The sequence below is a fragment of the Miniopterus natalensis genome, chromosome 8 (assembly GCF_054644295.1).
Source record: "Miniopterus natalensis isolate mMinNat1 chromosome 8, mMinNat1.hap1, whole genome shotgun sequence".
In the NCBI taxonomy this organism is placed as follows: Eukaryota; Metazoa; Chordata; class Mammalia; order Chiroptera; family Miniopteridae; genus Miniopterus; species Miniopterus natalensis.
The window spans coordinates 22941610-22968028 of NC_142088.1; the positions used below are offsets into that span (position 1 = coordinate 22941610).

General features: G+C 42.6%; 1 protein-coding gene across 1 annotated transcript; it reads left to right on the forward strand.

The window, feature by feature from the left end:
- Window positions 1-26276, forward strand: FLACC1 (flagellum associated containing coiled-coil domains 1). The gene is made up of 14 exons (XM_087819670.1): window positions 1-2620; window positions 3250-3324; window positions 5846-5894; window positions 7625-7758; window positions 9537-9630; window positions 11270-11331; window positions 13358-13455; window positions 14520-14572; window positions 16302-16401; window positions 18414-18517; window positions 21443-21505; window positions 24325-24414; window positions 24533-24642; window positions 25544-26276. Exons 1-14 carry the CDS (start codon window positions 2508-2510, stop codon window positions 25680-25682), a joined length of 1284 nt encoding a protein of 427 aa, XP_087675796.1. The 5' UTR covers window positions 1-2507; the 3' UTR covers window positions 25683-26276.
- The last annotated feature ends 143 nt before the right edge of the window (window positions 26277-26419 follow it).

Genomic DNA, 26419 nt, shown 5'->3' on the forward strand with positions numbered 1-26419 from the left:
TGTCACCTGGTGTTTAGGGCTTTGCTGTTTACCCAGCCTCCTGGCCTGCTTTCTAGCCCTCATCTTCACACGTGCCCTGGGCTCAGACCTCTCGCCAGCTCCTCCTGTCCCTACCTCCACCTGCACATCCTGCCTTTCTCCAAGGCCTTGTCTCTTGCCCTGACTCCACAGCTTACTCAGTTCCATTTCTGACGACTGCCCTAGTACCTGCGTGACTTCTGAGGACAAGGTGCCAGTGTTCAGTATCCCCCCAGCATCTAGCATGGTACTCACAGCAGGAGCTGTAAGTATTTGTGCTGTTAAATGAGCTTGACTAGGTGTCCCAGAATCACTTCATGACTTTGAGCCTCAGTTTCCTCATCTGTAAAATGGATTTAATGGTAAGGCCCCCTTTATCTTCGACAAGTCATTAGCCCACATAACTGGGTTTCTTAAGGGTCAGTCATGTTAGAGAAAATGTTTCATTTTTCAGTTAGTTCTTAAGCAAATGTATTGCAGTGTACTATTGGAAACCAGTCACTGACTTAGAAATTTGAGTTAAATCTGCTGTCGTTGTAATGCTTCTGTCAGTCTCTTGGCTCTCATAACATTTGTGTGTGTGTGTGTGTGTGTTAGTTTTAATTTTTATCAAATAGTCCACCGACATTTAAAATCAAATAGTGTTAAAAATTCATTAATGAACAGGTACAATATCTGCCCCACCCTTCTTAGTTCTCCTCAGTGTGCTCTCTGGAGGCAATTATTTTCAACTTTTTTAGCTATTTCTTTTGGAACTTAACTTCATACTTCTAAATCATTTGTCTAAGTCAGTTGTTATTTTTTTAGACATTCTCTGTTGACTTCCTGCTGCGGTGGGTGAGGATTTAACACTTACTCATCCTCCCTCCATTGTCTTTCTCCCAATTGTGGTCACAACTCACTTTTTGGTTAAACCAATATTAAGTGTTTACGTAAATATATATGTGTATACCTTACTATGATTATGCTTACTTTCTTATACAATATTTTCTAACCTGGAGTGATTATGCAATTTTTATTTTATTAGGTCTCTGTTTCTATTGCTAATTTTTCCTAAATTTTCTGTTTCTTATTACAAATGCTCCGTGACAAACTACTGCAAATTTAGTGGTTTAAAACAACACCAATTTATTATTTTACAGTTCTGAGAACAGAAATCTGAAAATGGGTCTCACTGAGCTAAAATCAAGGTGTTGGCAAGACTTTGTTCCTCCTATAAACTCTACGGGAGAATCATTTCCTTGCCCTCTCCAGCTTCTAAAGGCTGCCCATTTTCCTTGACTCATACCCCTTTCTTGATCACTCCTACCTGATCGTTTTCTGCTTCAGACTCTCCCACCTTTCTTTTATAAGGATGCTTGTGATTGCCTTGGGCTCACACTGGTAATCCAGATAATCTCCCTGTCTCAAAAGCCTTAACTTAATCATAGCTAGAAAGCTCCTTTGGCACAAAAAGTAACATATTCACAGGTTCTAGGGATTAGAACATGGACATGATTTTGGCGAAAGGAGCATTATTTGACTTCCCACAGGCTCCATGGATCTGTGAAATTCCTATCAGTTTCATCTACTGGTTCCAACTTCTGAGTCTTTCAGGGCCTTTCACGTGGGATTTGGTCCCTTTTGGCTCATATCCCCTTTGCAGGCACACAGGCTATAGCTTCCCATAGTGTGCTAAGTGAGGAAGTTATTGTGCCAAACATACATAGACATCATCTGTGCAGTACTGCCTCCTTTCCCATTCGCTTTGTTTTCATGAAATTAAACCAACCGCTTTTAATCCTGCACTCTCATTTTAGTGGGGTTCTGGGAAAAAAGGAGAATTAACAAGTGTAATCAAGTGTGATCATGTTTATCTGGTAGTTGTCTTTCATGGAGACTTTCACAGTAGGGGTTTTTGTTTTTATGGAGCCAAAAAGGAAGAGTTTTGACTGTAGTTCCTACAGGTGACCAGGAATGAGAAACTGGGAGATCCAGTTTAATTTGAATAACAGAGATAATTTTCCACAAAGTTCTGTGCAGGACCTGCTGTAGGGATTTCTCTTTACTTCTGTGAGAGCTAGTGTGACCTGATGAAAGAGACAGGGCTTAGGAGTCAGGTAGACTTATGTTTGTTCCCAACTCTGTAACTAGCTACCTCCACAACCTCTCTGAGTCTCAGTATCCTTATCGATAAAACTGGGATAAGAATAATTAATCACTTATTGTGTACCTGGCTCACAGTAAGCACTCAGTTATAGCAGATTTTAAATTGCTTTCAAGTCAGGACTACTGGGTGGCAAGAGATGAAGTGTGATTCTATAGTCAACACTCTGTACCAGATCAACAGCTTCCAGAATCTACCATCTGTGCTTTGGGCTCTCCCTGGATTCTTTCATTTGTCTCTAAGTATTGTTTTGACTCTAAATTCTGTAACTCTGCTGTTTTTCCCCCATCTCAGCAAGGGGGCCTCCTGACCTAGCAGCCAAGACTGCCCCAGACCTCCTGCCATGTACCCCAACCCTCTCATCTACTGCACCTGCTGGGACCCCTGGCACTTGGGACCACGGAAGCTAATCAAGACTCCTCAGCCACCAAGAAAGACCTCCACAGGGAAACCCAAGTAAGGATAACCAGGGATGGACTAGGGTTTGGGGACTTGGGGTCCATTTGCAGCTTTCTTTCTCTTACAAGATTTCCAAAACAAGAGGGCCAGAAAGCCTAGCTTTGCATGTCTTTCCCTGCCAGCTTGTTAGCTGCACATTGCTCTTGCCAGTCCTGACTAGGCTTAATGTCCTTTTAAATGAGGACATCTCATATGAACACAGACAATAGTGTGGTGAAGGCATGGGGGGGGGGGCAAGCAGGGGTCAATAGAGAAAAAAGGGGGCATCATCGTTAATAATTTCAACAATAAAGATAAATTTTAAAAATAAATAAATGAGGATATCTCAGAGTTAATTGAACAGAGAGAGGAGGGCTTCCAACCAAAGGGTCCCATGACAGCTGTCCCTCCATGTGGGACCAAGAGCTTTGGGAACTGGGGGACAAGCTGTGCTGCCAACCCAGGGACCTCCAAAAGACAGTGAACAAGTTCCAAGGCACTGGGCCTGAGGTTGCCAAAGACCGTCCATTGTAAGCCGATATATTACAGTTTGGGGTCTCATTGGGGACTTACCTAATCTGGGAGTACTAAAACAGATTTCTGAATTTCCAGTTTTCTTTAGTTTGCTGTTCATTTTTTCCTTTCAGGCTAACTCTTCTTCTTCCAGCTTCAAGAAAACAAAATTATGTCCAATCACCAACAAAACCTGTTGTCTCCCCAAAGTAAGTATTTGTATGCCTATGGGGTGGGAATGGTTTAGGTATGTGAATAAAACAATCTGCCTCCTTGGCCTTCACACCCTTGCCTGAGCTAATTGCTGCCAGGAATGTGAAAAAATTGCCAGAACCCCCCATGATTTCCCCCAAATCTCAGACCCTACATATACATAGTATGACTTCTGCACCCACAGCTTTCAGAATCACTACAAATGAGCTCTCATCTGAGGTACCCTGACAACTGTTTCCTGCCCTAAAAGGGTACAGTTCCTAAAGCCTGTTTTAGGCAAAGAGCTCCCATTGGTAGTATTTCACCCTTTTACTGATTCTTTCCTATGTCTAAGATTTTCTATAAATTGCAACTGTTATTACTTATAAATTTATAACTTTACCCATATTTTATAAGCTTAGAAGTATAACCTAGTTTTATGTCTTTGCATGAGTCTTTGTATTCCATTTATTTATTTACTTATTTGGAAAATATTTATTGAGCACCTATTATTTGCTCCCTGGCCTCACTCTTGGGACAAGGGCCAGGTAGACACTAACGTGACCTCCAAATGAGGACAGGAAGAAATTACTCGCCAGTCAACTTTCAACTTGGGCCTCAGTTCTCAAACATGCCAACTCAACTCTCTGAATTACATCCTTTTTGTGAATCTTATAATTTTCTTGCAAACATATAATATGCTTCTTGTATTAAAAGTTTTTGATTCTTAAACTTGAACTCTTGGGGTTTTTTGTTTTTGTTTTTGTGTATATCAGGAGCCTTGGAAAATGGCAGTAGCTGAGCACTCTCAACCCCTGAGAGACACAATTTGCAAATCACTTTATCTTCAGTTCTCTATAGCACTTAATTCTTTTTCTCCTTCTAGTTTCAGTATTTATGTGCCTCTTTTTCTCTCTTAAGTAAAAATATCACATCTCATTCCATTTCTCTTGTTACAGAGTACTGTGCTTTGCATATATTAACACCTCATTGAGTTCATTAAATGAGAAAATGCTTTGATTGATATCAACAAAGTGTCAAAATTTGGTCAGTGTAATTGTAGTAATCTGAATAACAGGTTGACAGGGACAAAAAGAGTAAAGATAAGTCATTCTGGATCGACCTTACCTTTTACTTTTCAGTGAGAGAAACACAATTATCTGACAAAATGAGTATCTATGTAGCCACACTGTGACCCTTCTAGAAGTTCTAAAGTTAATGCAGTGCTGTGGAGGTCTCAGTTTGTTCAATGAGATTTACTAAGAGCAAAAAAAAAAAAAGACATAAATTTGAATCCATAGTCAGCTTTTTAAAGAGACCCAGGCCACCCATTGGTCACCCAACGAGGTGTTCCTAAATTCAGAGAAGACAAACCAAATTATCATTGTGGACAGTTGAATTGGGAACATATGGTTAATTTTAGTTAAGTTGCATTTAACTAAGTCAAATTTAAATCGTGTATATTGTGCATTCATGCCCACTTTTTTAACACACAGAACCATTTTTATTTTTTGCCAGTGAAAGTTAAAATCAGAGGTTGGTGGTCACCTCTGAGATACCCAAATCCTTAGAATGGTTTTCTCAAGAGAGTCCTCAGTGCCTCTCTGGAGGTCCCCTCTGGGGGTGGGAGATGTGAGATCTAAACCATACTGATGGTTATTAACCAAGATGGAACTGCTTCCACCAGGAAAAGTCCTCCCAATCCCACTTTCCACATCCAGAGTCAGCCACCAGCTCTGAACCAGTCCCTCCCTGGTAACCAACTCCACAGCCCTTAGTGATACTCTAGTTGTTTGATTGTAGGGAATTGGAACTTCTAGAGCAGGTTTCAGCTATCTCTCTTCACACCAGTTGCCCAATGATATGTGTACAGGTGTGATATTTGTTGAGGCCAAGGGGAGAGGCCTACCTATTCTTGTCAGCATATCAGACGATAGTTACTCTTATTTTAATCTTTCAACCTTCTGGGTGAACTTCTTTATAAATACTCTTTTGATATTTGGGTACCTGAAAACAAAAATTCATTATGATCAGGGTTAGCACCAGATCTCAAAATAGTACCACTTTGCTTATCCTTAATTAACTGGCAATTTCAGGGTCCAGAACACCAAATTCTCTTGCAAATGAGAAAAAAGGTGGTTGTGCAGACAACATACATGTCACTAAAAAATGTTTGCATTAAAGATTAAAGGGCTCTCCTATGAGGATGCAGCATCCTCATAGGAGAGCCCTTTGGATTTCACTCCAAGTTTCTTGGCCCTTATTTCAGGAATGGTTCTACTATTAGACTAGTGACTAGTCGATTTCCCACTTTTTCACTACTTGCCATTTTATCACAGCCTGTGTACCAGTGATCCCTGGAACATTAAGTATTCTCTCCTTTCTACAGTATAATATGTTGAGAGCTGAATGGGGCCTCAGAGATCATTCCAGGAATGTCACTTTTTACAGATGAGTGGGGGGGGTCAGGGCTCTGCTCCTGAACTTGGAACTTCTCTTTGCTCTCTGGTTGCTTCTGAGCATGCCTTTCTCTTACAGAGTGAAAACCCATTTAGGAAAACAAGAGGAGAGCAATAATTTACCTTATGTGAGTAAAAATGGAAAGAAGGTGGTGGGGTTAACAGTTATTGAATACCTACTGTGTGCAGGCATGGGCCTTTTACAGCACTTACTTCATTGAATCTTTGCAATGATCCTATGAAGAGGTGCTGGAATTACTGCATATAGTGCTAAGTGTCAGGATCAGGACTTGGGCTCAGCTAGACCCCATAGAAGGCGTTTAATTACCTCTGTACTGCCTTGTGCAGGGTGAAGAGAGTGTCCCAGGGAAATCAGATGGTGACAGTCCAGACCAGAGGACAGCTCATGCCCAGATGCAGGGAACTCTCTGCCATACTTGGGAATCCACAAATGCTGGGCAGGGGGCCATAAGAACACCTGAGGGGGACAGGGGCAGGAGCACACAGGAGAAAGAGATGGAGAACAAACCCTGAAGGATCTTGACATGTGCCTAGAAATTTAGGCCCAATATTTTTGATGTCTGGGAGCCTTTATAGGTCTGACATGGGCATGGGACCAGTAAGATTTGCATTTTAGCGAAAAACACTCTGGTGGGATATAATTGGTGCTTTTTAGTACTTTCTGCCTTTATCTATTTTCCTTTCTCCCCAACCCCCTTAAAAAAGAATCATGCAATCCCTAATGGGCAGGAAAAAAATAAACAAAAATGTCATATGACGGCTGGTAGCCCTCCATGTGGAGAGGAAAGCCAGACTGAAGGCAGAGAGGCCCAACTGGGAAGGTATCTCCAGCGCCAAGAGACAGATGGTGGTGGCCTCAGGCTATGTCAGGGGCAGGGCTATCAGAGGAGAGTGTGAGGATGAGATACTTTTAGGAAATAACAATGGCAGCACTTGTGGCCTGCAGGGGTGTCCTACACAACTCTAGAAGGTACAGTTGTATCTATGACAGCTGGTAGTCCTGCCCAGACTTATGATTTGGCATCTAGTGGGGAACAGAAGAGGAAGTAACTAAAAAAAATTTTTTTGCAACTGTGCTTGGCATTTTCTCAGATGTTATTTTGTTTTATCCTCACAAAATCCCTTTGAGGAAAAGTTATTATCCTTATTTTCTTTTTCTTTTTCTTTTTTAAAATATATCTTTATTGATTTCAGAGAGAGGAAAAGAGAGGGAGAGAGAGAGATAGAAACATCAATGATGAGAGTCATTGATTGGCTGCCTCCTGCACGCCCCCGACTGGAGATCGAGCCCGCAACCTGGGCATGTGCCCTGACTGAGAATTGAACCCCAATTGCCTGGATCCTAGGTCGATGCTCAACCGCTGAGCCACACCCGGCCGGGCTCCTTATTTTCTGATGAGGAAACTGGGCACAGAAATGGTGAATAACTGTGGTTGGTGGCAGAGCCAGGATTTAAACTCAGTCCTGTCTAATTCCAAAAACTGAGTGATTTCCACAATGTTCAGCTGCCTCCTGGCTTCTGGCCATGATGGAGAACATAGAGGAGAAACATGGCTGGGTGTAGAGTGTGGAGTGGGTGTCTACAGTTAGGTTTTGGAAATGTTGAGCTTGAAAGGCATATGGGGACATCCAGGATCCAGTTGAGTCTTGAGATTGGGTCTCAGGAGAGAAATCTGGAGATAGGAGGGTGAGTGATAACTGGGGAAGGAAACAGGAAGGACTTGGGCCCTGGACTTCCATCTCAAGTCTCTGTTTTTAGATATGAGTAGGGCACTAATAGATTTGGAGGACTCTCAGCACTCTGCAATATTATCTTACCTTCCACCCTGATGCCCAGGAAGTGATCAATGTGTCACCTGGTTATCGCCTCTTTCGGAATAGGGAGCAGATTTCCGTCACCTTGGGAGATGAGATGTTTGGTAGGAAAAAGCATTCGAGATCAGAGATCATGGACAAAATCAAAATTCCCAGGTAATGTCTTTGGACCAACATCCAGCTCCTCAGACCTATCCCTGCCTGGCTTGGCCTGGCCTCAAGAATAAACTCCTAACGTCCACTCCCAGTTGCAGGGTCCCTGCTCTGGAGGTGCTGCAAGCCACTTCATGCCTCAGCCCTGTGCCCGCTCCTCTCCACCCAGCCTCTGTGCTCCAGTCCCATTCTAGTCAGGATGAAGGTCAAGTCAGGCAGCTGATCTGGAATATGATTGGGTGTAGTGTGTAATTCATACTAAAGGAGAGCAATTTTTCCTGAAAGTAATGAACTGATTCATAAAATAGTCCAAATATGTTGAGTGAGAACTAAAGTCAGGGTTTCTGGGAGGCCTGAGTATGCATCCCTTTTTCATTATGTCCAAAGGTACCATTCAGTTCATGCCTCTGGGAGATGCAGCATGGAAGATTCTGGCCTAACTCTGTCCCAGTTGAGTACCCTGTCATCCTCTCTGTCATTCAAGTCCCACCTACTCTCGACCCTCCAATGCCATGTACAGGCAGTCCCCACATCCTTTTCATTCTACCTCCTAAATCTCTTATATCTTCTCCTTCCCCTTCCCCATCTGTTACTTCCTACCTGCACTATTGCAATGGCTCCCAAAGAAGTGTCTCTTCCTTGGGCTTTAAATTGCTCTGAAAATTATTTTTTCAAAACAGAAATCTAAAAGACCAACAATAACACACACACACACACACACACACACACACACACAAATCACCTACTTATTTGTAAGTGTATAGAAAGGATATATCCAAACTGTTAGCAGTGGTTTCATTTGGGAAGAGATTCAGACTGGACATAAGGCTGAAGGACACATAAGCTCACTGTTGAGAGATGCCATGCGTGGTGTCAGCCTGACCTGACCTGGCCTAGAGAAACCAGACTCCAGTCTCTGTCTTCCCTCCAGTGGGAACATTCAGACTCTGTTTTTCTTTGCCTTACTCATCCAAGGCTCTCTGCAGGAGGAGCTGGGCCATGCATCCATAGTCAAGCCAGTAGTACCCTCAACCACCTCTTGGCCTCAATAAGAGCTGTCACCGATTGTGGCATAATAAAATACAATAGCCATACTTGGTTTTTCCCCCTGGTAAAGCTGTGAGTGTTGTTTATATTGAAGATTGTGTTAGGAGTTCTCTGTTGTTCAACTTTCTCGTACCTTGATGCCCTTTCCTCCTACATCCTTTTGTTTTCTCAACCTCTTAAATTGAGGACCTCCTCTCTGCTGCACTGCACACAGCCCTGCCTACCACCCTGTCTACTCCAGGTCAACAAAACAGAGCTGAATAATCTTAGACATCATGGAGGCCCCATTCCCAGAAGCACAGAAAACCTTTATCAAGTCTGGAAGCCACTCTGTTAAATGCCCTCCTTCTCTGTTTCTGCCCCATTCCCTAAGATTCACTGTCAGCATCAATCCTATTCCCCACTTCTCATTTCCTAATTTTCTGAACTTCTACCCCCTCCATTTCAACTATCATTACCAAATCAAGGTCAAACCCTAATAGGTTTCTGACATATTCCTCTTTCCCTTCTATTCAATAGGCCAGCAGACCACCCCACTCGGTTCTGGGTAGCTTACTCCAAAGGGCTCAACCAACCTACTGCCACATCCTGCCCCCCATCTTTCACTCCTCTTCTCCCAACCCAGTGATGGTGGAGCAGGTCTCACCAGGCCACAGTTGGTCATGCTTGGGAAGAGGCATAACTGGCATAAAATAGAAACTCTGTGGATGATTCAAGAATTAATTATCCCGTAGGACTGATATCATTACTGACCTAGAAGAGCAGATCTCAGAGCTGACAACGATAATAGAGCAAATGAACAGAGACCATCAATCTGCCAAAAAATTGGTGAGTGACCCTTAAGTTAGCTGACATCTCTGTGGGTACGGGAAGGACCAAGATTTTCAAATTACCTGCTATCTGGTAATTTGATGCCAAGTTCTTGACTCACGGGAGCCATGCTGTCCAGGCAAGAGCTCTGAAGATAGGACTGTGGTCACCCAGTAGTATTTCTCTGTCTCCACCCTCCTCCATAATTGCAAGAACTCAAGTCCTTCCTCAAGGCCTAACTCAGTTTCTGGGAGCTCTCCCTGTGCCTCTGGTGTGTTTGGTGCCACTAACCTCTCAAAAGTAGGGGGCACTGGCCGTTTCGTGCCTGGTGGTGAGTTAAGCTTCAGAGGTTGTGGAGGCTCTTACTTAGTGTGGTCAGTGCTTCCAGTGTTGTTCAAAAGCTACCCAGAAACCTTCAGTACCCACTTCCTGTTGCTACTGAAACTACCAAAGCCCCAATTTCAAATTCTGCTCATGTGAATTGCACTCTTTGGGTTTCCTGGGGATTTTGGTAACACCTCCTTCTATTTTATCATAGTCTCTTCTTCCCCACTTCGAGCAGGTGTGCCTGGTGGCCTGTGCTGGAATGATAAACCAGAGCAATAATCAGAACCCCTCCCCTCCCCTTTGACTGTTGTTGTTGAAACACACTTGTAAAGGTTGAATTCCCAGCAGGCCCATCCCTCACTGTCTCATAGACCACAGGTGCTTCTGAATCCTTCAGGGACTCAGTTTGTGACTCAGATCGAGCCCTCCCTTACTCATGAGTCATTGCTAAACCTGCTGCCAGGTTTATGGTTTCTTTCTACTGAAAGAAAATTGAATCTCAAGAAGTTAAATAATTAGCCTAAGAGCATTTATCTTTATTTGGGCAAAATGCTCATTTTCACTCACTGAAGCATCAGTCCTGCTGAAGACATATTTAGAGATTACTACTTCCATGAGGACTTCAGATTGTGACCCTTAAAATGCTCCCACCTAAAAATACAATAAAATAAAATTCTCCCACCTGTAAACACCCAAATTGTTATGTGACCCTGTTCAAGGGAGGACTGCTGGTGCCACTGTTTAGTCAGAGAAGGACAAGGACAAGCCCTGAGCCCTTGTCTCAGCTGACGGGGGACTCTAACTAGTATGGAAGTTTCCATTCCTCCTGAGTCAGTGGCCAGAGGACCTGATGTGTTAGAATGGAGGGTCACCTGGAAGTGAGCAAATCCTGCCTCCTGGAACACAACCATTCTGCCAGCGAGGATTTAACACTGTATTTAAAGTTCATCAAAGGCAGAGTCTGAGTCTTAGAACCTCTTAGGCTCTTCCAGGCGAAGCCCTTTGTTTAAGAAATGATTGTTCAATTGAATTATGTATCTGAGGGTCCAAAGGCCGCTCTGTTACAAAGAGATTACAGTCCCTCAGAGAGGACCATACCTGCTCACAAAACCTGATAGAGACAGACATGGCTTCCATGCACCAACACTACAAACTGATTACGTACCAAACAACACAGAGCAAGGCAAGAATCATTCTGTTCCCTCAGTAATGATGGAGAGACATGGGGAGTGGTGTGTACCCCATGAGTGAGAAGGCTTCTCAAAAGCTGCAGCCTGGAGTGGGAGTGGGGTCCTCAGTCCTGCGTTGCCAATGATGGCCTCATTTCCAGCTCTCCAATGAAATGGATCTCCGCTGTGCTGAGCTGAAGCAGAACTTTGAAAACAAGAACAGGTATGTTTTCTAGCACAAGCCCTTGTGTGCTGAAGGCACTAAGGCTCCTGCATCCTTGCAGGACTTCAGTTCACTGGGATTTCAGACAGTGTCAAATGGAGTTAGGTAGCAAGGGGGGGTGGGGATGAGATGCATGTCTTTGGAGAACAAGATGGTTTGCTTTGAGGACACTAAAATGTAGCACAGTGAAGGTTATTCCTGGTTTTGTAGTTTCTCATCCAATTACTTCCATTATAATCTCCCTTTTTGTTGATTGCTGAGAAGAGCCATTTTTTTTTCCTGTATGAGATTTCTGTGGTAGATAACTGTTCTCAGCCCAGCCTCCTCCTGTCATCTTCCTTGTTTTCTCCTCTTACTGCTACTCTCCCTGGCTTCTAGGTCAGGGCATGGGCAAAATAACAAGGAGCTATGGGAGGGACAGGAGCCAGAGCCCCAGGACAAACCAGGGGGAAGCAAATGAAGTGTGTTGTCTGTGTGGGTGACGAAACCCACAAAATCCCTTCCATGCTATCTGCTGAGCACCAGAGTAGCCTCAGAAGCCCTGGTGGAGAGAAGTCTTCCTAATTGAGTCATAGACATATAGTTGTTGTTTTTTTAAAAAAAAACAAAAACACAGCCCGGCCGGGTGTGGCTCAGTGGTTGAGCTTCGACCTAGGATCCAGGCGATCGGGGCTCGATTCCTGGTCAGGGCACATGCCCAGGTTACAGGCTCGAGGCAGCCGATCAATAACACTGTCATCATTGATGTTTCTGTCTCTCTCTCTCCCTCTCCTTTCCTCTCTCTGAAATCAATAAAGATATATTTAAAAAACAAAACAAAAAAAACCCCACAATTTTTAAGTTAATTATTTTTTAGTAGACTTTATCTTTTAGAGTGGTTTTAGGTTTATGGTAAAATAGAGTGTAAAGTACAGACAATTCCCACATACCCCCTCACCTCACACCTGCACGACCTGCGCCGTTATTGACATCCTGCACTACCATGGTGCACCTGTTACCGTCGATGAGCCTGCACTGACACAGCATTGCACCCTACGTCCATAGTGTACACTGGGGTTCACTCCTGGTGTTGTCAAAACACATTCTATGGGTTTGGACAAATGTATAATGACGTGTGTCCACCATTTTTGTATCATACAGAATAGTTTCACTGCCCTGAAAACCTTCTCTGACCTGTCCATTCATCCCTCTCTCTGCTAACCCCTGGCAACCACTGCACTGATCTTTTGGCTGTCTCCATTGTTTTCCCATTTCCAGAATGCCAGATGGTTGGAATCATATAGTTGCAGCAGCCTTTTCAGATTGGCTTCATTCACTTACTAATATGCATTTCAGGCTCCTTCATGTCTTTTCCTGGCATGACAGCTTATATAGCCTTTCATTTTAACACTCATCTTGAACACTGGAAAGGAGACTGAAGAGACCTTGGACTCTAAAATTATCCGGGGAGCTAATGCGGCCCAGTTTCAAGACTGTGTTCTTAGGGGGCATCTATGGCACCCACGGGCCCCATTCAAAATAGTGATTGGTGAAAACAAGAGTCCTCTTCCCCTCTCTGGATGGGTGCCAGGAAAATGCATCAAAAAGTGAGGGTTCTGCCCTGGCCAATCTGGCTCAGTGGTTAGAGCGCTGGCCTGCAGACTGAAGGGTCCCAGGTTTGATTCTGGCCAAGAGCACGTACCTCCGTTGTGGGCTCCAACCTGTGGGTACTGGCCCTGACCAGGCCCATGCAGGAGGCAACCAAATGATGTTTCTCTCACATCAGTGTTCCTCTCTCTCTTTCTCCCTCCCTCTCTCTCTCTCTCTCTCTCTCCCCCCCTCTCCCTCTCCCTCTCCCCCCCAACTCTGTCTGAAAAGCAATGGAAAAAATATCCTTGGGTGAGAATTAAAAACAAAAACTGAGGTTTCCCCAGCCTGCCCACTGGCTTCCTGTGTGAGGGAGGAGAGGTGGGATTAGGTGAACATAACAGCTCAGCCCTGGACTTCTTTTCACTAATGGCTGTGACCTCCTCCCGGGGTCCCACAGGGAGCTCAAAGAGTCTCATGCAGCAGAGCTCAGTGAGTTGGAGAGCAACTGCAAAGCAGCCTTAGAGGCAGAGAAGTTGGCTGCCCAGGAGAAACTAGGTACGTTCAGGACCTGGAACAATGACCAGGGTGAAGGGGTGGGAGGCTGACCATGTGGGTCTGGAGCTGAGGAACTCTCATGGCCACGGATGAGCTGTAACTAGACTTTCAAGGTTTCCTCCTGAAGCTCAGGGAGAGAGGGAGCAACTGAGAGTGAAGCTGAAAGGAGGGAAGCCATGTCTACCAGTGTCCTTCCTACACCCAGAAGATGGAAGGACCTGTGACCAAGTTTTGAGATACAAGCAGGTCCCTTAATATCTAGTCTCCATTTCCCCATCTGAGACCTGAGGACAGCAATACTTGCCTTTATCAGAGTGATAAGAATGGGAAAGCACTTTTTAAGGTATAGTTAAAGTTCTGCAAATATAATACTATTCTAATTCAGCAAGTTTCCTCACTAGCAAAATAATGGTGTTTCTTTAAATCCTAACTGGCACACTATGATTTGTGTGGCTTTATAATCCATATGGGTTGTGTTGGCCATTTATCCCATTGTTTATGCTGCTCTGGAGAAGAGGAAAATGTGTCTTCTTCAGAATTGTGAGTTTATAGACTAATGTTCACGGAGAAAAGGAGAAATTCTAGAACCTTCTCCCTTCCCATTGCCTTTCATTTTTTAAAGATGGTATTTATACCTTGCTGATTTCCCAGTTTTTTAAAAAAGAGAACATGTATTGTTTTCAAAATTAGTGTACACTAGGAAATGTTATTTTGAAAAGAGAGAGTCAGGTGCATGCTATGAGATTTTGCTTCTCTCCTTCCAAAGATTCAGGTTTACCCTGGGGCTTAGTTCTCAGACTTGGTGTCCATCAAAATTGCCTGAGAAGCATAGTATCGACAGATACCAGGCCTCTCCTCTGAGAGCTCGATTTAGTAGGTGTAGGGTGAGGTCCAGGCATCTGAGTTTCTAATAAGCTTCCAGAGTGATTTTTGAGGCATACCATGATTGTACCACCTAGGGGGTGAGTTTGAGGTGGGGAAGGCATACAAGAGAGCTCCCATTTGAACTTGAAAGTGTGCATTTCAGAGCAATGGTTATGACCTGTTGTTTTCCTTTTGTCCAGAGGAGATGGGAAAGGAATACAAGTATTTGAAGAATATGTTTCATATGTATCAGGTGAGATTCAGAGCTCCTTGTTGGATTATGAGAGTAAGAGAAGCAAGACTCATTCTCTTGCTTGATGATGTTGGGATGAATCTAGAGCTCTGGCTCAGAAAATAATTTCTTCAGATTCCCAGTGTCCTTGGACCAAAGTGGCACACACTAATTGCGCCCAGGGAGAAGAGTGAACCTTCGGGCTGTGATGGCTTCCATGTGTGACAAGTCAATCATCCAGACCTTAGAGAAGCCCATCAAAAAATATGTTTGTGATTACAAAAGTAATACTTGCTCAGTGTTTGTTTGTTTATTTATTTATTCATTCAGTGTGTTTTTTAAAAAAGGAAATACATAAACCAACAACAGCAGCAACAAAAAGAAAAAAACTATCACCACCCGGAGACAACGGCTATTAATATCTATACTTTGTGACATCTTTGATTTTAATAGAGTTCTGGGTCAAAAGGAAGAACCATTGTAAAGGTCTTTGATACATTTGGCCAAATTGCTATCCAGAAAGACTGTATCACTTTGCGCTACTCCCACTAGCAGAACATGGGAATGCTCTAGCCATCTCAGACATAACCCATTCATTTAATCAGCTAACTTGATGGAGGCCCAGGGACAGAGCTGGGCAGGATTTCTTCCTAGGGGGACGAGAGAGTAAAAGATAGGGAATGGACAGGGAAGGGCTAAGGCAGCAAGCCCCCATCCCATGGTGACCAACTAATCCTGGTTTGCTTGGGGCTTTTGGGTTTTAGCATCAAAAGGCTGGAGTTCCAGGAAACAATTCAATCCCAGGCAAACAAGGGTAGTTGATCACCCTATCAAAGGAGGAATCAAGTTAAGCACCAGCACCACCTCTGAAATTTGATTTACCACTCACAGTTTCAGTTTTGAGCTTGAGTCCAAAGCCTATGTTCCAAGATGTGCCTAGATACAGTCAGGGAAAACATCATAGACCAGAGCCTAAGAGAAGCATCAGGTTGGTGAGCAGGTAAGCTATCCCGGTTTCCTATGTATACTTTGTGTTTGCTTCAGTCTGGGCCTCTCCAGAGAGCGTGACCTCTCTGAAAACTTAGCTTACCACCAGCCTTGAAGATGGAAAGAACCTCTATTTAAATGGCCACAAAGAATTACAAATGAGCTGTGATGCCCAGGCCCAGTGTGAATTCTGCTGCTAACCTGACAAGGAAGGGAGTCAGGATTCTGAGACCTTCCTGGCAACGTCTGGTTCCCAGGCCTTCCCCTTCCTGAGGTCCCACCATCATGAAGTCTAAGCCAACCGACAAGGGTTGACACCTGGTTAGGCTTATTTAACTTCAACCACAAAAGAAGTTAGATCTGCCGAGGGAAATGGACACTCTGAAAACATCGTATTGTTTTCTAAGTGTTCACGTTAACTACTAGGCATTTCGTCTGTTTCTTCTTGAACTACTTATGAGTGAGTCATGAGTCAGGGAGTTTACATGGGAGTCTTCAACATGGGGAACCCTACCTCTCTTGAAAGGAAGCTCAGTTCCAGTGGGCAAACACCAGGCAGAGTCTGACTTTCAGGCTTCTGCAGCTCTTGGGGTGGGCGGGGGGTGGCGCTGGTCTGGAATTTACTTTCACCAGTCACCCATATAGCCCCCCGACCCCCAACAAGGGTCCCAGGTGAGGAAAGCTGCAAAGGGCTCAGTGCTGTGCCTGGGGCCAGTGTGCAGCCTTTTTCAGGGCCATTCATGCTGCCTTTGTGCCTCCACAGGACAGCATTTATGATGAAATGGAAGATAAGTGGTCCAGGAAGACAGCAGAATGGGAGAAGTATGAGAAGCTGGAAAGGGAAAAGATCCTGCTACAGCAAAGTGAGTACAGAAACTTCTGACTTCTTGATGATAGGTGCACCAAAAAATGGCCATTAAGCTTGGTCTCGACTCAAGGAAGGCAGCCTTGGATTCACTAAGGGTGATGAGCCGCATGACTAGGCTCCTTGAATGGAAGGTGCCTGGAGTTTTCAAGAAAGTGACAGGAATGGAGTCTTTCTTTTTTTTTTTTTAAATGTATCTTTATTGATTTCAGAGAGAGGAAAGGAGAGGGGGAGAGAGACATAGAAACATCAATGATGAGAAAGTCATTAATCGAGCCCGAAACCTGGGCATGTGCCCTGACCGGGAATCGAACCCCGATCGCCTGGATCCTAGGTCGACGCTCAACCGCTGAGCCACGCCCGGCCGAGCAGCAATGGAGTCTTTTATGAAGTTCAGCCACCTGAGATTCTAAGCCTATACCTTTCAAAACTCACTGATTCCAAGTTTGGCCATCATAACCTGGAACAAGCTTTGGGACATCTGTAAGAATGTGGGCTTGTTATCTAGCTACAGGTTACTCCAAAGTTCCAGAGAAAAAGTTCTTGAATTAGGTTTCAAATATTCAGTTGCTAGGGAAGGAGTAACACAGTCAGTTGTACTGGATTGTACTCTATATTTGACACCCCCTCCCCAGTAAGCCATGTTTGATACATATATAGATACAGATATATATCAAATTGAGATATAATTGACATATAACATTATATAAGTTTAGCCCAGCCAGGCGTGGCTCAGCGGTTGAGCGTCAACCTGGGATCCAGGCGATCGGGGTTCGATTCCCGGTCAGGGCACATGCCCGGGTTGCGGGCTCAATCAGTGACTCTCTCATCATTGATGTTTCTATCTCTCTCTCTCCCTCTCCTTTCCTCTCTCTGAAATCAATAAAGGTATATTAAAAAAAACAAAAAAGGTTAACATTATATAAGTTTAAAGTGTACAACATTTTGATTTGATACATTTATATATTGCTATATATTTTTAATATTTCCACACTTAGCACAGAGTTTGGATCATACAAAGTGCTCTGTAGGTGAGCCTCCTACCCCCTGAGCATCTTCATAAATGGAAAAAGGAGAGAGGAATTTATGGAGACTCTGTTCCCTGGCCTAGAGGACTAGTTGAGGAGTGGGGCCTCTACAAACCTATTCCACGTCCTACCCCAACCTAGTTCATATCAAATTTAGTTGATTTAACAAATTACTCATTTAAACGTAGATACTCTCTGGTAAAGTTAATTCTTAAGGCCATTCCTACCCTGGTGGGGACACTGGTCTGCTAGAAGGTGGCATGAAGACCCTGGAGTTAAGACTGGGGAATGGAATGTGGAGCTGCTCCTGTTTGAGGCTTTGCCTAGAATCCTGGTGGAGCACAGGCCATGTTACCTCCCAGACTCCTACACTCATCCCCCACTGTCAAAGTCTAAGTTAAGATGTTACAAGCAGTTTGGGGAGACCAGGCTTTAGCTGCTCGGAGTGTAGCTCAGTCCATACTTATCTTGTGAGTTTAGGAGTTGCCTCTTTATCCATCCCCAGCACCGTGATGCTGAAGAAATTTGTGTTAGCTCTTCACCGCTCCTTCCTCCTGTTCGGTATTGATTGGGTCTATGCTGACAGCTTCCCAGTCCAGCAGAACCCTTTAAGCCTATCTCCACCCTCGGGCTAAGTACAAAATGTTTTATATTGCTGAAAAAGTCATTTTAGCCAAGAGCTGTATTTTAAGATAAGGATATTCAAGAAAGCATAGTGGTTACTTCAGCAGAGAGAACAAACAAAATAATAGGCAACAGACCTAAAATAAACTACACAAAAAGAACAAGAGACATTAGTGGTAAATCCCATAGGGCTGATGTAATTGAGTGTTGACCTCACTCTTAAGCTCCCCGAACGCCCAGCTGGAAGTACCTTGGGCTTGACCCAGTCTGGACTTTCTGTTATCTACAGATATTCTTTCTTTCTGCATCTGCTTTCCCCACAGTTACGCTTATAAGTGATTTCCTCTCACCTCCACAGAAAATAAGATGACAAAAAAGTTTGAGTTAGAGTCAGAAGAAGAAAAGAAAAAAATAAGTGAGTCTTACAGTGCTGTCTTTGAGAACTTCAATCAAGAGAAGGAGGTGAGTCAGCCCACAGCACAGCAGTGGTGGAATGTGTAGTCTTGATGGGGCACCCAGTTCCCAGGTATGCCCCTGTCATTGGGCCAGCTTTTTCCTTTCTGGGAATATTTCTCCTTTCCCAGCTTCCTTGGAACATATGCAAGTAGACTGTCTTTGCGTCCTTTGTCTAGATAGTCATACCACAGGGTTATTGGAATGAAAATTCTAATTAATAAGAAGGAATAGAATGTGAAACATACACAGAAGCTGAAATTCCCTATTTTGCCAAAATCCCAGCCTTTGAATGTCCTTCTCATTCTTGACTATGGCTGAAGAGATGGAGCGTTGTTGTAAATTAAACTGAGCAAATTTGGTCATGTACAACCCTGAGTAAATAAGGGTAGCTAACCAAAGGTTAGAGGTTGTGAGGGTTAGGTGGTCCTGTGAGTCACTCCCCTACAACCTTGACACTGATACCAGGTTATAAGGAGAGCAAATCTCAGACCAAATTCTGCCAAACATGTGGACATTTACTAAACAAATGTGCACTAGCCAGTGGGTCCAAGCAATTATACCACCAGTTCTCTGAGTTTTGGGGTGCATGGAAGCTTCCTCATAGGTACTTGTGAGGGTATTATAGAAGCAGGCTTCTATCAGCATTCTCTAACCATTGTAGCCTGCATCAGGCAACCAGAGCCTCTCCTAAGCAGGACACAGGACCATTTGGGGGTCAAGTCTAGACCCCACCCTAAGTGCACAAGCTACAAGCTTTGTTAGATTTTTGTACCCATTTTATGCAAAGTGAAGAGTGCTTCTAATATTCCATTTTTAAGAGCCCATTTCCAACCATCATGCTAATTGAAAAGTGACTAATTTCACCAATAAAAGCCCAGGTATGGCATTTACTATATTACTGAGCAAAATGGTAATAAGGAGATGGGGCGTGCTCTGCAATAATGCTTCTGGGGTCTAGAGAGCTCATATGTTTGAATAGGAAATAGCGGTAGTTCCTTTTAGTGGGGAAAGATTTGATCATCTGCATGCATCCCTTCTTCCTGCTGACTATAAATCTGTAAAAGGGTGTCTCTCTCTCTCATATAATTTACACTTAGCAAGATGCACAGGGACTAAATGTACAGTTTGATGAGTTTTGACAAATGCGTATATCCATGTAACCAACACCCAAATCAAGATCTAGAACATTTCAGCAACCCAGAAAGCACTCTAGTGTTCCTTTCCAGTTAATCCCTATCTCCCTCCAGACTTGCCCCAAGACAACTGCTCTTTTGATTCCTGCCACCATAGATTATTTTTTCTTATTTTTGAACTTCATATAAATGGAATCATACAATATATGCTGTATGATGTTGTGTATAGGTTCTTTTCCCTCAACACAGTGTCTGTGAAATTTATCCGTTTGGTGCTCCTATCAGTTATTTCTTTCTTTTTTATTGCTCAGTAGTATTCCTTTATAGGAATATCACACAATACATTCACCATTTTCCTGTTTGGTGAAATTTTGGTTGTTTTCATTTTTTGATTTCTACAAATAAAGCTTCTATAAATATCCTATACAAGTACTTTTGTAGACATATGCTTTCATTTCTCTTGAGTGTACCTAGGAGTGCTATTACTGAGATCTAGGGTGGATATAAGTTTAACTTTATAAGAAATTTCCAACTTGTTTTCCACAGTAGTTCTACCATTTCACTCTTGCATTGTAAATATATGAGGATTCCAGTTGCTCCATGTCATTGACAACAGTTAGTATTGCTAATGTTTTATTTTTGACCATTCCAGTGGTATGAAGTGGTATTTCATTAGTTTTTGTTTCCCTAATGACTAAATATGTTGGGCAATTATTTATATGTTTATTGGACCATATATATGTCTTCTTTTGTGAACTGTTGGTTCAAGTCTTTTGCCATTTAGAAAACCATGGGTTATCATTTTATTATTGATATGTAGGAGTAGTTTTCATACCATGGATACAAATTCTTTGTCAGATATATGTGTTCCAAATTCTATCTCCGAGTATGTGGTTATAAATATCCTGTACAAGTACCTTTTCATTTTGCTCATGTTGTCTTTCGATGGGCATACATTTTTAATTTTAACAAAAGCCTAATTATCAAATTTTTTCTGTTACGATTACAGCTTTTTGTGTCCTCTTTCTAAAATTGTTGACTATTCCAAGGACATAAATATATCCTTTTTTTAAAAAAAAGCTGTATAATTTTAGCTTTCATGATTCTATGATCCGTTTTGAATAATTTTTGTGTGTGAGGTAGAGGTCATAGCCCCCCCCCCCCCCCCCCCCCCGATGGATATCCAGTTGTTCCAGAATGATTTGTTAAAAAAACTTCTTTCTCCATTGAGTTGCCTTGGTGTCTTTGTTATATTTGGGGAGGGAGGTGGGGTGGATGGACTTTCCACTCTATTCTGTTCAACTATTTTCCTTTACTTAGGCGAACAACAGATTGTCTTAATTACCTTAGGTTGAAGTCAGGAAATAAAAATCTCCAATTTTGCTCTTGTTTTTCAAGATTATTTAGGCTTTGTGTATCCTCTGTATTTCTATGTACATTTTAGAATTATCTTGCTAAGAAAACGTGCTGGTATTTTGACTGGAATTGCATTGAATATAAAGTTCAATTTGTGGAGAACTGCATATTTAACAGTATTAAATCTGTATGCTAACAAAAAAGCCTTTGACGAAAATATTTCTTTTAATATTTGTCAATGCACTATGGTTGAACATGAATGAGATTTTCATTATTTAACTTCAACATGTGATGTCTTTAATTTACAATGTGTGCTTCATGAAACCAATATCTAAACTTTGGTAAATATTATATTTCTGAATTCTATTCTGGTTTTCCTAGTTTTTGAAAGAAGTGCCACAACCTCCCATTGCTGACCTTTTCCAAATAAAATTATTTTTAGGAGCTCTTGAAACAACATGAAAAGGACATCTTGCAATTAGAGGAGCTTAAAAAGACCAAAGAGGTGAGCTTTCTCATTTTTCACTGTGGAATTAGCATCTTACAAATACATCAGTAAAATTATATATACTCAGTAAAATGGAATCAATGATAATTTTCCCCAAACTGGTGAAAAGTAGAAGACCTAAGCTGAGTTTGCTGGAATCAATAAGTCAAAAAGGATTTTAGAACTATTTGTAAAACAAAGCCATTAGTGCCTTTTTAGAGCATGATTTGAACAAATATATGAGCAATATATTGGGTGATCTTCAATGTCAAATGTCTATTTCTAGTAAGGTTCAAACCACAAAAGGGTCTTGAATAGTAAAATGCCAGATTCTTTTCTTTTACCTCTGAAAAGAACTCTAACTCCAAAGCTCTCCTTAAAACCTTGAGTGTACCTTACCTACACAGCTTCCTCAAGGAACACTCTCCTGAGACTTCCATGTGGGAGATACCTGAAGGGAAACTGTTTAAATCCACAAAGTGCCTTGTGGTTCTTCTTTCACTGAGAATTTAATTTGGATCCAGAACAGACATGTTTGGGAAATGATTAGCCATTATAAAAGCATGGAATGATTCCTTAGAGTCCAGATGGGGCTTCAGTATTGTTGGGCAAACAGGCTGCAATGTCCTACAAAGTAAAGGAATGGGCTTTGGAGCCAGGCAAACGTAGTGTATTCTTCCCTCCGTTTGTATTGAATTTATTGGGGTGATCCTGGCTAACAAAATTACACAGGTTTCAGGTGCACAATTCCACAGCACATCATCTGCACACTGTATTATGTGTTCACCACCCCAAGTCAAGTTTCCACCTATCACCGTTTATCCCCCCTGTGCCCTCCTCTACTTCCCCACACCCTCTCCCACCCTCACCCCACCCCTGGCCATCACCACAGTGTGTTCTTATAACTGCTTTACTGAGCTTGTCTACTGTTTTGACCATTTGGGTCATTTCTGGGTCTATTGCTATTAATTGATTTTGCTCCTCATTTATGGTCATATTTTTTGCTTCTTGGCATGCCTGTTAGTTTTTCATCGGGTGATGAATATTTTTGTATTCCTTTAAATGTCATTGAGCTTTGTCCTGGGATTCAGTTAAGTTACTTGGAAACAGTCTGAGCTTTTCAAGATTTGCTTTTAATCTTTGTTAGACAGAATTACAACTGTGTTTAGGTTAGTTTTTCCCCACTACTGAGATGATACCTTCTGAGTAGTCTACCCAATACTGTGTGTATTCAGAAGGGTTTTTCTACCCTGGCTGGTGGGACTCTGAACTACTCCCAGTCTTGTGTTGGTTCTGGGTATTGTTCTGCCTACTCCATGCTGGTGGTTCTTTCCCCCAAGCTGACCTCCCTTGGTTTTTTTCCCTCCATTGTGCCACACCAGTGGCACTGACACTGTTTCTTTAACAGGCCGGGGTGCGCCCACTTTGGAGTCTTTGCACTGGACTTGCTCTCTTCCTGGAACGTTCTTAGCCAGATGTCCACGTAGCTCACTTCCTTACTTCCTTCCAGTCTTCACTCAAATGCCACCTCCTCAGGGGCCACTCAACAACCTGCCTGACTCTCCCTCCTCCCTGTTTTATTTTTCTACACAGACTTATAACCATCTAACCTGACAAACTCAATGAAGGCAGGGCTTTTTGTTTGTTTCCTTTACCACTAATCCCCACTGGCACATCATAGATATTCAGTAAATAGTTACTGGTTTTTTTTTGAATGAATAAATAAATGGAAAAATGCAAAATGACCTGTTTTGCACAATGCAGTTGCAGTAAATGATGGTACCCGTTGAGTTTATGCATAGTGGGAGGTTGTTCATTACATGGGAAGAGCTGTGAGGATGGGAAGAGTTCGATGAGGCTGACACCTGAAAGCAGATCCCCATTTGGCTCATTTTCACAGTCTCTTCACCATCTCCCTAAAGTAGACCCCATGCTTATCTTATCCCTCCCCATCACTTACACTGTGTCCTACACCTGCATCCTCCATTTGTTTTTAATTTACTATTGTAATTATTTTGTTTACTTTTATTTAATTTTTTTATATTTTCCTCACTAGAGTGTGTCCCCATAAGAGTAGAAATTATATTTGTCTTGTTCATCATAATAGTCTAGGGCCTAATACAGTAGTAGGGTTTTTGTTTCTAATTAACAGACTATTTTTTTAGAGCAGTGTTAAGCTTACAGAAAAATTAAGCAGGAAGTACAGAGATTTCCCATACACTACCCACCCTGACACAACTTCCTCTATTATTATCACGCATTGGTTTGGTACATTGTTACAGCTGATAAACTAATATTAATACATGATTTTTAACTAAGGGTCATAGTTTAGGGTTCATTCTTTGTGTTGTATATTCTGTAGGTTTTGTCAAATGCATCATGCTATATATTCACCATTGCAGTACCATACAGAATAGTTTCTCTAACCAAAAAGTCTTCTGTTCTCAACCTATGCATCCCTCACTTCTGCTCCCAAACCCTAGCAACCACTGATCTTTTTACTATCTCCATAGTTTTGCCTTTTCCAAAATGTCATATAGTTGGGATCCATAGTAGATATTTAATAAATACTTGTTTAATGAATGAATAATTGGTAGCTGTTGTGACAACCCATGTGAGCTCTGGTGAGGGCTGGCTCTGAGGCAGTGACAGCGAGGTTGTAGGGGAGAAGGTATAGATGGCTGAGACAGAGGAGGCAGGATTAGCAGGGCATAGCAACCGAATGGTGCAGGAGAAGGTGTAGAGTTGATGCTTCACATTCTAGCCCAGGTACCCGGAGAAGAGAATAAATGGGTAGATACCATCATGATGTCCCGAAACAATTTCTTCTTACTTAGATCATAGAAGAAGAGTTGCATGCACAAGCTATTATCCTAGAATCACTTAACACAACCCTCTACCAAACCCAGATGGAACTCCAGAGAGAGGTGAGTCCTGGCTGGAGTGGGGATGGGAGTTCAGGAGGAGGATCCCAGGTCTCTGGGTAGCTCTGCCATATGGTGCTGGTTTAGGAGAGAGAGCTATTAAAATTCACATGTCTTTCAGAAAGCTCTGGTGGGAAATCTGGAGAAAACACACCAGACCAAGCTTGCCGAATCTGAAGAGAAGTTTAAATACACCATACAGCTCCTGCGAGAAGAGAACATGTGTCTGAGGTGTGAATGAGACACAAAAACATGGCTGACCTCTCCTTAGAAAGCGGGGGGATGGGTGAGGAACAGGTGAGGACAAACCCGGGCACTCCCTGATGAGGTCAAGGCTAGGCACTTTCAGGAGGAAGGTATGCACTGTGAGCTTGGCCACAGAATTTACCTGATGTAGTCAAACGGTTCATTTGAAATGGTGCCAGAAATATGTCTGTACTCCTCTCCCTTACCTATGTCTTCGTTTTTATGCAAAATGACAAATGAGCCCGGCCCGGTGTGGCTCAGCGGTTGATCGTCAACCTAGGATCCAGGTGATTGAGGTTCGATTCCTGGTCAGGGCACATGCCCGGGTTGCGGGCTCGATCTATGACTCTCTCATCATTGATGGTTATATCTCTCTCTCCCTCTCCTTTCCACTCTCTGAGATCAATAAAGATATATTAAAAAAAAAAAGATTAAAAAAAAAAAATGACAAATAAGATTATCTGAGAATCTCTAAGTGTATTCAGTTTTGTGGCTAAAGATTATTTTTAAATCCGTCTCCCCCGAGACTTGAGGGCTTTAGGTGTTAGCGGTTTGCCCTTAGATGCAGCTGCACATGGTTCCTGTGGAAATCAACTTCAGGTCAGAAATTATACTATGACCTGAAGATGCATCTTAAATCACTGAAATAAATTTTGGTCAGTACTTTTATAAAGGGAAGTTATTCATTGTGTTGAGTTAGTAGAAAACTCCTCATATGGGCATTTGGTCACCCAACTCTCATATCTCACTAAATTCAAAGCCACTGCAAGTAATGCATGAGACTGCCCCCAGTGAAAGAATGAAACCACATTTCTCTCTCCCTGGATGTCCTACACCACTTTCTACTCTTTGAGTTTATAGCGATACATCTTCTCTTTCTTTATAGGCAAAAGATAATTGCTAAGAACGAAGAAATTTATGAAGAACGACCTGGAAGATCAACCTGTGTTACTATTTATGAGGATGTTTCTGAGATTTTAGAAGACGGTAGCAACAAAAGACAAGAACTGTGGGCAGAAAAGTAGCTATCATCGAAGATGGTAGGAACATCATCTCTGTAAGCCGAGAGAACCCCTGTAAGGTTTTCTTGAGAAATGCGTATGATGAGTTTGGGTTTGGGGTTGCCTTGATTCTCCTTTTGTCTTTTCACAATTTGCTTTCTTCTGAGTGGTTAGGAATGTTTGAATTCTCATCTTAATCACATAGATTTTTCATGACTCTTCATTGAAAAGTGATATTCTCCGTACCTAGAGCTGAGCTTTCTCTGGGTGTACTGTTTTCTCTTCCACCTTTACATAATTCATTATGAAGACACTGGTCTGAAAATGGTCTTCCTATTAAATGTTGACTATATTTTGGATTGTACCTTTTGTCCCCCTGGGGCATTTAGCTAGGAAGAAAGAATCAATTGGTTTGATTTCAAAAACCTTTCTTTTTCACAGGTGTCCCCACTCTCCCACCTCTCAATCATGTTCCTTAACGTGTGATTTAGGAAGAGTTTCTGATGATTCTTGCCACCTTCTCTAAACCATTGCTAGAATTCAGATGCCCACAGGGCAGGCAACATATCTAAGTGAAGTGGGCTGCACATAAGGAGAAACAATCCCACAAACACAGTGATAATTGGTAACTGGCAGCAGCTTCAATGGAGAGGATTTGCGGCGGGGTGGGGAGCGGGGCTGGTACTATGAGAGAACCCATTCCATTGCTGCCATACAGGAGCATAAGGTCAATGTGATAAAATATTCTGATTTTTCAAAAG